Consider the following 14,997-nt stretch of genomic DNA (forward strand, 5'->3'; position numbering starts at 1 on the left):
CATATTTATGTATTTTGTCCATTTTTCTATTGATATAGTCGTCTTTGGGATTTTATCCGTTGGTCTGTCATGAATGTTGCAGTCATTTCTTCCCAATTTTTGTTTACTTTTTAACTTTGTATAGTTTATTTTTGTATGTTTTAAATTTTGATTAAATTACCTATCAGTCTTGGGGCGCCTGGGTGGCTCAGTCGGTTAAGCGTCCGCCTTCGGCTCAAGTCATGATCCTGGGGTCTTGCGATCGAGCCCCACATCTGGCTCCCTGCTCAGCGGAGGGCCTGCTTCTCCCTCTCCCTCTGCCTGCCACTCTGCCTACTTGTGCTCACTCTCTGTCAAATAAATAACATCTTTAAAACAAATTACCTATCAGTCTTTTTATATTTTCTGCCTTTGGTGTCATGCTTTAAAAAGCCTCCTCCAAAAACTTAAACAAATTTAAAAAAGGCTCCTCCATCCCAATATTATACAAATATTTACTTTTTCTTCTTTTTAGTAGGTAACTCTTCAATTCATTAAGAATTATTTTGATATGTATACTTTTAGGTAAAGATATGACTTAATCTTTTCCCAAATAGTTAACCTTTAATTCCTCAAGCGTGTTAGATTTATCGTTATTTTTCCCTTTGTTAAAAACATACTATTAAATTACTGGTTTGTAAACAACTTAACACGTAAAACAATATAGATAAATCTAAAGTAGCTCTAGACCAACTTCCTCCTATCCTGAGAGCTATTAGCTTGTTCTTTTCCCTTTCAGGCTTCTTCCTTCGCATTTTAACGCATATAAGCGGAAATACATAGTTTGCGGCAACTTGGGCCCCCACCCCCCCGCACACACTTAATTCATCTTTATCTTTCCACGGAAGTCTACCTTGTTCTTTTCGACACCAACGCATGGTGTTCCATAATGAGCACGACCATGTTTATTTTGTCTTCCCTCGACCGATGCATGACTACAAGGTTTCAATTTTAATATTCACCAGATCTCCTCAAAGCGGCCGGGGCCCGAGCTTTCTTGTGCGCATGTGCAAGTGTCCAAGGGCTACATTCCTAAACATGGAATAGCTTTGAGTATTTTTTCATTCTGTGGGTTCTGGGGAACCACTGCGGGTACGTAGGGCGACAAACACCCCCAGACCAAAACCTGGCCTGAACGAGACGCAGAATAGGTACTCAGCCCCTGACAGTCTTCCTCCTTTCAAAATGGACGCTGAAGGTATTTTTTACCTCGCAGATGCAACAGTTCGCAGCAGCGAAACCAGATGCACAACCATTCAGGCACTGGGGACTACAACTAAAAAATTAGGGGAAGAAAAACCTCCAGCCACACCTGCCGTGACGCTTGCTTCCGGGAAGCGGACCGGAAGCCGCTCCTCGATTCTGCGTCAAACCCGACTTCAGGGGCCGTCGTAAAAGTGTCGCCCCTCGTTTCTTGGACCGGCCACAGGTTTCCGCTCGTCTCCGGCCGGGGGTCTGGAACTGCGGGTGTCAGTTTCCCTCAAGATGGCGGACGAGGAGGCCGGGGGTGCGGAGAGGATGGAAGTCAGTACCGAGTTGCCCCAGACCCCTCAGCTCCTGGCATCTGTAAGTCCTTGTAGGCAAGTTCCTTTTGTCCCCCCCAAGTCCTTCCCTACCGCGCTCTGGAGGATGTCGGGCTTCACCCCCTTTCGCGGCTCTGGGGAGGGGGAGTCGTATGGATCGGTCTGGAAGGAAGCCATCGAATAAAAGTTAGTCATTACCCACATTCCTGCCGACCAAGTCTACGGAATATAATGCCTTTGTCATTTATTAGTCGTGACGAGTTCAAGCATGTCTCTATCCTTAAGTAGAAAGAACTGGTGATGTTATTAGATGGTCTGGTGTGGGGGCTGAGGCGGGATTAGAGGAAAAGCCATTTTTCGATAGACGCAGTGCCAACCCCTCTTGATGACAGGAATCCGGGACGCTGCACCTAATGTTATATTGTATAGCTGGCTGGGTGGGGCCTGATAATGGCAGGGAATACTGCCACTGTCAACTCGTCAAGATATCGGGTGTAGGAATTGTAGTCCCTCATTCTAGTGTCTTGAGAACCCCAAGCCTAACCCCTCAATGGAGAAACCCGTCGTTTGTCGCTCCTTATTAAGGGTGAAGAAACTTCCAGACATTTCGAATCAGAGCAGTACCATTAATTAATATCGCAATCTATACTCTGCCCTTGTATTTTAGAAAGAATGGGAAGGCAGAGACAGTGAGCAAATTTGAGTCTATAGTCTGGCCACAGGGAGAAAGCAGATGAGGAGGATAAGAGCTAGGGGGCAATATTGGGGAATGTTCTGGATGTCTCTGGACATCTAGTGGGGAGATATACAGGAAATAGTCAAATATTGATTTCTGCATGATATTAAGTCTTATCACTTTGTCTTTATTGCTGCATATAGAAAAATGTGGGATATACACCTTTCTGAAGTTTTTTGGTTTGTAGTTTTAATAAAAGCATTTTGGGACTATTTTAATCATGCAAACACTTCAGCATTGTTTTATGAGAGAATAAAGTGAGCTCCAGAATTAAGAATCCACCCCAGGGACTGGGGAGACTGGCTGGGAGATAGAAACCAGGTAGGGAGGAAATTGGAATAAGGATTTGGCCAACTATAGCAGTGCGTGCAACCATCTTCTATCTCAAATAGTAGCAACCTCACTTCACTGCCAGTATTGAAGGAGGAAGCATCTCTTTGAAATGAGAAGGTAGGGAAAATTGAGAACCCCTGAAACATCTTAATGGTAGCTTGTGCTTTCTACATCTTAGAAGCAGTACAGAAATTGTGTGGATAGAAGTGTTATTGTAATTTTGTATTGCCAAAGATGGCTAGTGTTTATTTAAAGCTTTGATATATTAATTCCTTCCAGGTGGTACAGTAAAACCTCATCAGTCTAGACTCCACTTATTTTTAATTGGAGATAATGGTACAGAAATCAAGGTAGAATTAGGTTGCAAACTCATTAATTCAAGAAATATTGGATTTCTTGGGGCAAGGCTGTAGGTTTTGCAAAGTAATGGGTAGATGTCAAGAGAAGTGTAATCGCCTGAGGGAACTCACAGTTTAGTGACACAGATAAGACAAGTGCTCAAAGAACTTTAATACAAGATAGGGTGATGTAAGTGGATGAAGAACTGTGACAGGCCTCATGATCATTTTTTTGGCTTGGATCGTTCTATTTACTTAAGGATTCCAGATATCTCTTTACTTTCCTTTTCTTTTTAAAGCTACTGTCTTCAATTTTATTCTGACAGTGGAGTAAGATACTGGCTTTCCAGTTTACTACTTATTTGCTGTTAAATAAAATAAGCTCAGAGACTCTTTAACATTTGAATGATTTGTATTTTAAATCACTATTGGGAGGTAGGGAAAACAAAAATAATAAATATAGGACAGTTACAAGATTTTAGAAATCTCACCAACTCCATTAGAGCCTTGTCCTTGGTTATACTTTGTTATCCTTAAATCAAACTTTCTTCTTAAACCCCAGGTCATTTCTTTGTCATACTGCTATCAAAAGCATGAAGGCTCTCCAATTCCTAATATCACCTAACATGCAATTAAGGTGAAATAACAGATATGAATTATTGGATATTTATAAAAGTCATTGCTTAAGAATCATTAGAGGCGTTGATTTTGTAGGTCTGGGGTGGGGAATTTTCACAAGCATGCCCAGCTGATTCTGAAGTCCTGGTCTGTGAGCCACACTTTGAGTAAGACTTAACTAGACATTTGGAAATTCTCAATAGAGTTGACAGTTGAGATTGTGGAAATGAAGATCTTTGAGGAGAAGAGTGTGTGTGTGTGTGTATGTGTGTGTGCACACACGCATCAGCACATACACACAGGTTCAGACACACAGGGAGAGAGGGAAAGAAGAGAGGGAGAGGACTAGGGACAGGAATGATTGAATTTCAGGGATAGAAGATGGAGGAAGAACCAGAGAAGGACCTAGAAAGGGAGCAGCCAAGCAAGTAGGAGGTGAGAGTAGTACGGTGCCATAGGGTCTAGTTTCTAGAAGAGGGTGGTTTATTGGGTTCAGAAGATAAGGACTGAGAAAAAACTGGGAATTCAGAGAGTATATGGGGTGGTTTGACAAAACTTCTGCCTTCTGTCTACTTTGACTGGATTTTCTTTCCTAAGTCAATCTCAGAAGGTATCTCCTGGCTTGGTACTAAGGTCTTTGCTTTTTCCTGTCTACACCCTCTGCCTATGTGATTTCATCCAGTTCTTTGGCTTTAAGTACCATTGGTATGCATTCAGTTCCCAAATTCATATCTCTAGGTCATCTCACCTCTGAACTCCAGATTCACAAATTCAACTACTTGCCTACTTGACATAGCTACTTGGATGTCTGATAAGTGTTTCAAACAGGGGGAGCAATTAGGAAGCTACTGCTATAACCTAAGCCTTAGCTGATGGTGGTTTGTACTAGAGAGACATCACGGAGATAAAGAGAAGTGGATAGATTTGAGAGAGATTTTGGAGGTTTGGTAGAAGCAAAAAGATTTGCTAATGGATTAGGCATGAGGATAAAAGGGAAGAAACAAATCACATCTGGATCTTCAGTTTTTGGCTTAAGCATTCATGGCCATGGTTGGTCATATTCTGAGAGAAAGGACCAGGTTTGGAGAGGGGAAAGAAGGGAGGCTGATCAAGAATTTTGTTATCCCTGTCTCATGGCACTTCTATAATAGCTCTCGAACACAAACAACTCTCTCTGTCTCCACTCCACCTCTCTAGTCCTAGCCACCATCTGTTGCCTAGGCAACTGGAGTGGCCTCTTAACTGGTTCTCTTTGCTTCCATTTCTGCCCTCTTCCAGTTTATTTTCCACAGATCACCAGAGTAATCTTTTTAAGACTAATTCAGATCATGTCAGCCTCCTGCCTAAATCCTTCAGTGGCTTCCCATTTTACTTGGAATAAAATATAAACTCATTACAAGTCTTTCAAGATCCTGCATGATCTGGCTCCTACATCTCCCCCTCATTTTCCTGTTATTTCTCCTCATTTAGTGTTAGCTACACTGGCCTGTTAGTTTCTAAAACAAGCACAAGATCTATCTTGCTCTAGGGCCTGTGCCTTTGCTTGCTGTTCTTTTTTCCAAGAGTGTTTTTCCTCTGCTTTTTCTTGATACTTACCCAGTCTAAAAGATGGGTTCTTCTTATCCTTCTGTGTGTAAGCACCCTGTTTATTTCCTTTACTGCACTTATTACAATCTGTAATTACTTTGTTGTCTTTATTATTTAAATATCTGTCTCTCCCACCAGAATGCAAGCTCCGTGAAGACAAGGATAATGTCTGACTTGTCCACTGATATGTCCCAGTATGCGTTTGAAATAGCAGACATTTACATACTCTTAATGAATAACTGAGAATCAACATTAGTGATTTATTTTAACAAGATTGGTAGTGGTTGGGGGAGGGAGTTGTGGAGGAAGGATGGGAAGAGAAATGAAGGAGCATATTAGGATAGTACCTAACACTGGGGTCCAGGTGAAGGTGGGGGGTGTAGGAAAAGCCAAAACAGGAATTCGGTGGGGAATTGATGGGATTTGAGTTATTAAAAGTTATGATGTTGACATAAACGGAAGACCTGAACATTATGGTCAGTAAGGGGTTTTGGAGTTTGAGAACATGGAGGCACATTCAGGTTTTGTAATGGTAGAGCCAGGTTAGATGAGCCTCTGTGCATTCCTAGAGCACCCTTTTCATACTCCTGTTGTATGCAGCATGTCTCAGGCTGTCCTGAGCATTGCCTGTTTGCTGCCTGTCTTTTCTTCTAGACAAGAAACTCCTTGAGAGCATAAGCTGTTTCTTGTTCACGCCTGTATCTCCAGTACCTAACACATTGCTTCAAAATTTTTGTTGAATGCATGCACGAATGAATGAATGAGAAGACAATAACTGAGGTGGAGTGGAGGTGGAGGTAATAGGAGTTGAGGCGATTAGGCTAAAAGGTTTAAAATTGAAAGAGGAATTTAAAAAAATTAACATTATCGCGTTATATTTTAAGTACAATAAAATGCTTCCATTTTAAGTGTTTTGATTGATGAGTTTTGATAAATGTATACACCTATGTAACTATTACTAAATTGGGGGTACAGAACATTCCCATTACTCCCAATGTTATACTGTCTCCAAATGGGGGGATTTTAGGTTTTTTTTTTTAAGTTTAATGTTGTTATGTTTGTGCAATAATCATTATGAAAATCAAGAAAAAATTTATCTACAATCTCATATATGTAGTGGATCTTTAAAAGATAAAAATTTGTTTTGATAGTTGACCTTAAAATACTGAGATGGGGCACCTGGCTGGCTTAGTCAATGGGGCATGTGACTCTTGATCTCAGGGTTGTGAGTTTGCGCTCCACGTTGCATATACAGATTACTTTAAAAAAAAAACAAAAACTTAAAGAAAAAAGTAAAATACTAAGATATAGGAGAAGGAAGAAGAAGTTATATGTTATTTTCAGTGGTGGTGATATTTCTTAGAAATTGAAATCTATATCATTTTAGGCCAGAGCACAGCTTTTTTTTTTTTTCCTCTCAAGATTTTATTTATTTGACAGACACAGCGGGAGAGGGAACACAAGCAGGGGGAGTGGGAGAGGGAGAAGTAGGCTTTCTGCCTAGCAGGGAGCCCGATGTAGGACTTGATCCCAGGACCCTGGGACCATGACCTGAGCCGAAGGCAGACACTTAATGACTGAGCCACCCAGGTGCCTGCACAGCTTTCTATAGTAAGGACACACTTACAATGAGAAAACTAGGATGAAAACCAAGGTCTCTTGAGCCCTGACTGAAGTGCTTTGTCACCAGATCATAGCAGGGCCTACTGCCTGTTGTTTTTTCATCATCATCTCCTAATTTTGGTTGTGGACAGCTAAAGAAAATTCTGATTTTCAGTATCAGACTCTGTAGACCCAAATATGAAGTTGAGGTGTAAAACTGCAGATTAGAGTGATAGATTCAGTCCCACTACCTGTAATAGTCTAGGGAAGAATAGTAATTTAGTGTGGATAAGCTGGTGCTGAAGATGGACTGCTTATGTTTAATAACAGACTCTGTCCTGCAAATAAAGAGGTTTTTGTCCTCAATAATGCATGGAGAGACTGGGTAGATATGTGTATAAATCACTGATACAGGATGAACCAATACAGTGTCCTGACCTATTCTCTTCACGTGTGCTGGCCTTGAGGGTTATTTCAGATTTCCCTTGACATCATTTTACCCATTTCTCTACAGGTGCTAATCATACACTGTGCTCTGTGAAAGTTTCTTTAAGCTTTTAACTCATTGCCTCAGGTGACTTAAGACAAAATATTAAGACTTCTTTAGTCCCAGGTAATCTACTGTGAACTCCTATATGTTCCTTTAAGGTATTCTGAATTAACATGCCTCCTATTGAAGAAACAATTGTTATTTGATGAATTTGGTTTTTTTTAAAGCATTTGGTACAGCCTTTTTTTTTTTTTTTTAATGTTAAGTTGCACCCTATAATACACTAAGTGCTTATGGAAATATGCTGTACTAAATAAATGTTACTGAATGACTCTAGAAGAGTTATTGTGCTTCCCTAAGTGCCTACTTACTATCCGGGAATGATATAGGCCCTGTCCAGGATGGAGTCTACTGTTAATCACTTGAATATAATAATTCTCCTTCTAATAGTTTACTTAATGCCATTCTTCAGAACAAAGTCTATTTGACTTGTTTGGAGGAGTGGGGCTTAACCACTTAACTGTGTCTTTATGGACTACTTTTAAAAATGCCTTTGAACGTTTGGTATTTATGGGTAAGCTAGAATGACTTGAGAACAGGAAGAAAAATCTTTTAATTTATCCATTTATTTTTTTTAAAGATTTTTTATTTATTTATTTGACAGAGAAAGACACAGTGAGAGAGGGAACACAAACGGGGAGTGGGAGAGGGAGAAGCAGACTCCCTGCCGAGCAGGGAGCCCGATGCGGGACTCGATCCTGGGACTCCAGGATCATGACCTGAGCCGAAGGCAGTCGCTTAACCAACTGAGCCACCCAGGCGCCCTATCCATTTATTTTTATATACACACACACTCTACTTTGTAGTCTAAGAAAGGATTTTAGTCCATTTGCAAATATATATTCAATACAGTAGAAAGAGGATATGGGATATGTACTCCACACTTTAGGAAAGCAGATTTCATTGTTCCAAAGATTTCAAGGAGAGCTTAGAAATTGGAGCATGAACCTATGATCAGAGAAGAAAAAGGAAGAGAATGACTTAGGAGGAACAGAATGCTTTTAAAAACTAAATTCTGACAGTATGCTTATGTATTATCTTAAAAGAAAAGAGAGGGGACTTATTTGTCACATGACTCTATATTTGACCCTGGCTTATTTTATCAATGCCATGAAGACATAGTATACTTACTTATCATATTTACGAACAACACAAAGCTGGCAGGGATAAGAAATACGTTATAGGACACATATACAAAAAGTGTCCTTAGTCTGAATATTGCATCAAAACTAACAAAGTGAAATTTAATTGTGGTGAAAGTACAGTCTTATACCTCGGGCTAGGTATTTGTATATAGGACCAGGTCTCTTATATGTGATTGACCTAAGGGTTTTAGTTGTCTGCAAACCTAAGTCATAATATGATGTGGCTGCCAAAAAAAAAAAAAAAAAAAGAATGTGACCTTTTTGAGCAGTTAAGTACCCTGGATAAGGAAGGTAAGAAACAGTCCCACTGCTCTATACAGAGGCACATTGTGCATGTTCCATAAAAGAGTAATCAACGTAGAGAGTAGTCTGAATACCATGGGATTAGGGATGGCCAAATGTCATTTCTAGGGATGGACAGATTTCTTTAGTTTCTGTGTTCCAGTGTAGCTCCAGAATAAAGAGACCGATGAGAGACTTATTAGTTATCTTATTTGAAAGGTTGTTCGATGAAAGAACAGAGTAAATTGTATGGATTATTTCAGGCAATATAGGATAAAAATTACAGGAGAGTAGATTTTGGCTGAATTATGAGCTGTAAGAATGGACATTGGCTGAAAGAAAGTGTTCAGACAGGCTTAGGGAACCAATTATCAGATATGTTATAGATAGGATGCCTCATGGGGTATGCAGTGGAACTAGGGGTTTTGCTGTTATTGTTTGCTTGTTTTTATGAAACTTTATGAATCTGTCAGATAGTATTACAAGAAAACTTTGTGTAACCAAAAGATTTCTTGATGCCTGTAGATACTCCAACTACACTCATCCAGTACTTGCTATGAACGATCCTAGAGCCTCTAGATTTTGTTACTACTTTAAAACAGAAGAGTTGGAAAAAGAGTTTCAGGGAATCTGAAGCCTTGTAGATGTCAGCAGTTGTCTAAGGAAGTGTAAGTTGTGGTTTGAACAAAAAGAACGTTCTAAAAGTACGTTCCTTTTTCAGAATGGTGTTCCCAAACAGGCATCCAAGTCCCTGGGTCAGAATTGAGAACATATCTTAATCTCCATGGGGATGAAGAAAATGTTTGGAATGTTTGGGAATTTAAATGTTGTGAGAACTTGTTTTTACAGAACAGTCAATTAAGAAAACCTTCTCTGAACTCCAAATGTCGAAAAAAAATTTTTTTTTCCTCCTGGACATTGAAATTAAAAGTTCTTAATTTTGTGATAGACATTGGGGAGGGTATGTGCTATGGTAAGCGCTATGAATTGTTTAAGACTGTTGAATCACAGACCTGTACCTCTGAAACAAATAATACATTATATGTTTAAAAAAAAAAAAGAAGAAGAAGAAGATAGCAGGAAGGGAAAAATGAAGTGGGGGAAATTGGAGGGGGAGATGAACCATGAGAGACTATGGACTCTGAGAAACAAACTGAGAGTTCTAGAGGGGAGGGGGGTGGGGGGATGGGTTAGCCCGGTGATGGGTATTAAAGAGGGCACGTACTGCATGGAGCCCTGGGTGTTATGCACAAACAATGAATCATGGAACACTACATCAAAAACTAATGATGTAGGGTGCCTGGGTGGCTCAGTTGGTTAAGCGACTGCCTTCGGCTCAGGTCATGATCCTGGAGTCCCAGGATCGAGTCCCGCGTTGGGCTCCCTGCTTGGCAGGGAGTCTCCTTCTCCCTCTGACCCTCTTCCCTCTCGTGCTCTCTGTCTCTCATTCTCTCTCTCTCAAATAAATAAATAAAATCTTAAAAAAAAAAAAACAAAAAACAAAACTAATGATGTATGGTGATTAACATAACATAATAAAAAATAAAAAAAAATTCTTAATTTTATTCTTATCTGAAGTGGGTAAAAATATTAAAACAACCAAACAAAAAATAAGAAAATCAAGCCTACTCCAGGCACCAATAATTCCTGAACATGTCACCCAGTAAAATACATGCTGTGTAGTTTTTCTTATCTGGAAACAAAATTAAAATCTTAGTTGAAAAAGATTTTTCATAGATGTGGCAGTCATCTAGGAAAAAGTCTTCATGACAGAGTGAAATTATACTTTATATCCTATAAGAATTTTATAGTTTTAGAAGGCTTAATGTCAATATTTGCTTTGTTCTCTCTAGCAAGAAATCCATAACATTCAGCAATGACTGAGAACTTTTTTTCTTCAAAGATTATTTATTTATTTATTTATTTATTTATTTATTTATTTATTTATTTATTTAGAGAGAGCATGCGATTGGGGGGGCGAGGGGCAGAGGGAGAGGGAGAGAATCTCAAGCAGACTCCTCACACAGAGGAGCACAGAGACTGATGTGGGGCTTAATCCCACAACCCTGAGATTATGACCTGAGCCGAAATCAAGAGTCAGACACTTAACCAATTGAGCCACCAAGGTGCCCCAAGAGAACTTTTGTTAAGTATTTGTGGTGGGCCTGTGGTGATACAGGGATTTGGAAGGCAGTGGTCCTCCCTTCAGGGAATTTATAGTCTGGGTGAAGAGGCTAGGTGTACACATATAAAGATAATTAATGTTATCTGACAGAGGTATTGGTACTGAATGAGTACCTCCTTCAGTAAGTGCTGTATTGGAGTTACAGGGGAGAGAAATTTTCTTAGGCTGATCAGTGTAGTAGTCAGAGAGGAGTGCCTTGAGTTTGATGGACCTTAAGGAATAACTCCCAGCGGGGATGGAAGGATGGAGAGCTAGTGGTAAGATCACTGGAGAGAGCATTTAAGGCATCAATACCCAGACATTCTGCCCAAATCAACCAACAGTATAAAGATAACATTTTAAAATATTAGTTCACACAGGGACGCCTGGGTGACTCAGTTGGTTAAGCATCTGCTCAGGTCATGATCCCGGGGTTCTGGGATCGAGTCCCACATTGGGCTCCTTGCTCAGTGGGGAGCCTGCTTCTCCCTCTGCCTGCTGCTCCCCCTGCTTGTGCTCTATCTCTCTGACAAATAAATAAATAAAATCTTTAAAAAAATAAGAGTAAGGGGTGCTTGGGTGTCTCAGTTGTTAAGCGTCTGCCTTTGGCTCAGGTCATGATCCCGGGGTCCTGGGATCGAGCCCCCCATGGGGCTCCCTGCTCAGTGGGAAGCCTGCTTCTCCCTCCCCTACTCCCCCTGCTTGTGTTCCCTCTCTCGCTGTCTCTCTCTCTATCAAATAAATAAATAAAATCTTTTAAAAAAATAAGAATAAAATATTAGTTCACACCAAGACATGTAATGACAGAGATACAATTTAAGAATATTTAGTAGTACACAGGAATGTTAGGCAGATGTTAGTGAAGAGTCTTCATTTGGAGGAAAGAAATAAAAAGAAGACAAAACTATGTTTCTTGTTTTGTTTTACGATTGAAATGAAATTGATTAGTTAAAAAAAAGAAGATAGTAGGAAGGGAAAAATGAAGGGGGGGAAATCGGAGGGGGAGACAAACCATGAGAGACTATGGACTCTGAGAAACAAACTGAGGGTTTTAGAGGGGAGGGGGGTGGGGGGATGGGTTAGCCGGTGATGGGTATTAAGGAGGGCATGTATTGAATGGAGTACTGGGTGTTATACGAAAACAATGAATCATGGAACACTACATCAAAAACTAATGATGTAATGTATGATGACTAACATAACATAATAAAATAAAATTTAAAAAGATGAAATTGGGGCGCCTGGGTGGCTCAGTTGTTAAGCGTCTGCCTTCGGCTCAGGTCATGAGCCCAGGGTGCTGGGATGGAGCCCTACATCGGGCTCCCTGCTCGGCCGGGAGCCTGCTTCTCCCTCTCCCACTCCCCCTGCTTGTGTTCCCTCTCTTGCTGTGTCTCTCTCTGTCAAAAAATAAAATCTTAAAAAAAAAAAAAAAAGAATAAGTAAATTTAAAAGTACTGTGTACTTACATTTGGTTGAGTACAGTGAGCACTGAACTCTAGGAGTTAGGATATCTAACTTCTATTCCTGACTCTGATACCAATTGGTTATTCAGTCTTGGAAAAGACAATTTACTTCTCTCTGTGACTCATGTTTTTCATCTATAAGATGCGAGACTTGAACCAGAAGATCCCTTAGGTTTTGGTGACTGTCAAATTTCTCATGTTCTTCAAAGTATTCTTCAAAAACTTGAAAGGAACTAATTCTGTGCCTTCCATAATTAGATAACAGAGAAAAATTTTTTATTTGGTGTATAGCAGTAAACATATGGGATTTTTTTTTTATTTAGTGCTGTTTGGAGAAAAGAACCTTAGGTATACCATAGAACATTAGGTATTCTTTATTTCATAGTTACAGTTGTTGCTGGATTTGTGGAGGAAACAAGTTGTTGGTCTGTGCGTACCCTAGAAAAGTTGGGAGTTAGAATACTGGAAGGTATAGATGTTTTTTTTTAAGGTTTTAGTAAAATATTTTTAATTTTACAATTAAAAAATTCCCCCAAATGTGGAAAATATCAGTAAGTATTATTCATATTAGGTAAGCAAATGTACACATTCTGTGAAAATATGCCAAACTCTCACTACCTACTGCTGTTAACATTTTGGTGTATATTCCTCCTGATTTTTTCCCCTCATATAAAATATTTAGCCACAGTGAGATTTTATACATACTGCTTCGTAACCTGCTTTACCAAACTGTGTATTATTAATGGCTTTCTATATTAGTAAATGATCATCTTCAGTTTTGGTTCTTTTTTCTTTTTATTTTGAACTCATTTTAGACTTACAGAAAAGTTGTGAAAATAGCAGAAACAGTTCTCTTATATCCTTCACACCTGCATTCCCTAATGTTAGCATCTTACATAACCATAATATAATTATCAGGGACAGGAAATTAATATTGATAGTAACTAAACTATAGACCTTATTTGAATTATAATAGTTTTCCCATTGACATTAAATATTTTTCTGTTCCAGGATCCTATCTAGTATCTCACATTACATTTAGTTATTTCTCCTTTGTTGCCTCAGGTCTCTAATAGGGTCTTATTTTCTTCATAGTCTTTTCAAGTTTATAACAGTATCTTGTTTTTGCCTTGTTTTTCATGACCTTGACATTTTTCAAGAATATTGAAAAATTATTTTGTAGTATGTTCCTCAGTTTGGATTGATGTTTTCTCATGATTATAATGAGGCTATGCATTTTTGGCAAAAATAACACAAAAGTGATACCATAGCCTTCTCAGTGTATCATATTCAGGGATTTTTGGTATCATTATTCTTATAACTGGTGATACTTATGTTAATCACTTGGTTAAGTTGGTATCTGCAGGGTTTCTCTACTTTAAACTTTTTACCTTTTCCCTTATAGTTAATAAGTATCTTCAGGGAGATATTTTGAGACTATTTGGCATCACTTTTCTTTTTAAGATTTTTTATTTTTAAGTAATCTCTACACCCCATATGGGGCTCAAACTTACAACCCTGAGATGAGGAGTCACATGCTCCACCAACTGAGCCACTCGGGCACCCCAGTGACTCTCCTTTTTATCTTTTAAACTATGTACTTTGAAATTTGCTTTTAAAATTTACATAAATTAAATAACTTTTTATTATACAATTCTGTGAGTTTTGATATTTGCCAGCAGTTGTGTAACTATCATCATAATACAGGTATGGAACAATTCCATTGCACTCCAAAATTCCCTCACTTCAGGGGCGCCTTGTGTGGCTCAGTCGGTTAAGCGTCTGCTTTCAGCTCAGGTCATGATCTCAGGGTCCTAGGATCAAGCCCCGTGTTGGGCTCCCTGCTTAGCAGGGGAGTCTGCTTCTCCCTCTGCACCTCCCTCCGCTCCTGCTTTCTCAAATTAATAAATAAAATCTTAAAAAAAAATATCCTCACTTCTACTTTGTAGTAAACCCCTGGCAACCACTGTGCAATCCTCCGTCTTGCTAGTAGTTTTGCCTTTTCCAGAATGTCATATAAATGGAATCATATAGTACATAGCCTTTAAAATTTTAAATTATTTTTTTAGAATATAACTTTAATGTGAACAAATACAAGACTATGTATAAATGCTAGTTTTTACATAACTATGAGACAAACATGAAATACCATAGCTAACCCATTTCAAATGAATAATATTAATTTAATTAGAAGGATGTTAAGTGCAGGGGCGCCTGGGTGGCACAGTTGGTTAAGCGACTGCCTTCGGCTCAGGTCATGATCCTGGAGTCCCGGGATCGAGTCCTGCATCGGGCTCCCTGCTCAGCGGGGAGTCTGCTTCTCCCTCTGACCTCCCCCCTCTCATGTGCTCTCTCTCATTCTCTCTCTCAAATAAATAAATAAAATCTTAAAAAAAAAAAAAAGAAGGATGTTAAGTGCAACTAAATTGTCAGTGTTGGGTTGATAGTAGAGATCTGTGCACTCAACCTTCTGTTTCCCTTACCTCTGTTCATTTAAGCTTGCTGTTACTGAGTGCCATTGAAAATTGGTCAGGCTGGGCTGGTCGGACAGTTTAGGGTAATCATACCTCACATTTAAGCCCAAATGAGTAATCCCCAAATGTCTTTTTTTAACAGGGCATTTCTTGATACTTGGAAA

General features: G+C 39.3%; 1 protein-coding gene across 5 annotated transcripts in view; it reads left to right on the forward strand.

The window, feature by feature from the left end:
* The first annotated feature begins 1,167 nt into the window (after positions 1-1,167).
* UBR1 (ubiquitin protein ligase E3 component n-recognin 1) overlaps positions 1,168-14,997 on the forward strand; it is a 157,323-nt gene continuing 143,493 nt past the window's right edge. The window contains exon 1 of one of the 5 annotated variants that reach the window (XM_064570569.1): positions 1,168-1,584. In XM_064570569.1, coding sequence (XP_064426639.1) covers positions 1,504-1,584 — 81 coding nt within the window. In that variant the 5' untranslated portion in view covers positions 1,168-1,503. The remainder of the gene's footprint in view (positions 1,585-14,997) is intronic. The other 4 variants (XM_064570568.1, XM_064570570.1, XR_010405032.1 and 1 more) reach the window with 4 other exon arrangements.

The sequence above is a fragment of the Mirounga angustirostris genome, unplaced genomic scaffold, assembly GCF_029215605.1.
Source record: "Mirounga angustirostris isolate CCGP_5_RB_7025 unplaced genomic scaffold, mMirAng1.0.hap1 SCAF_9, whole genome shotgun sequence".
NCBI classification, from domain to species: Eukaryota; Metazoa; Chordata; class Mammalia; order Carnivora; family Phocidae; genus Mirounga; species Mirounga angustirostris.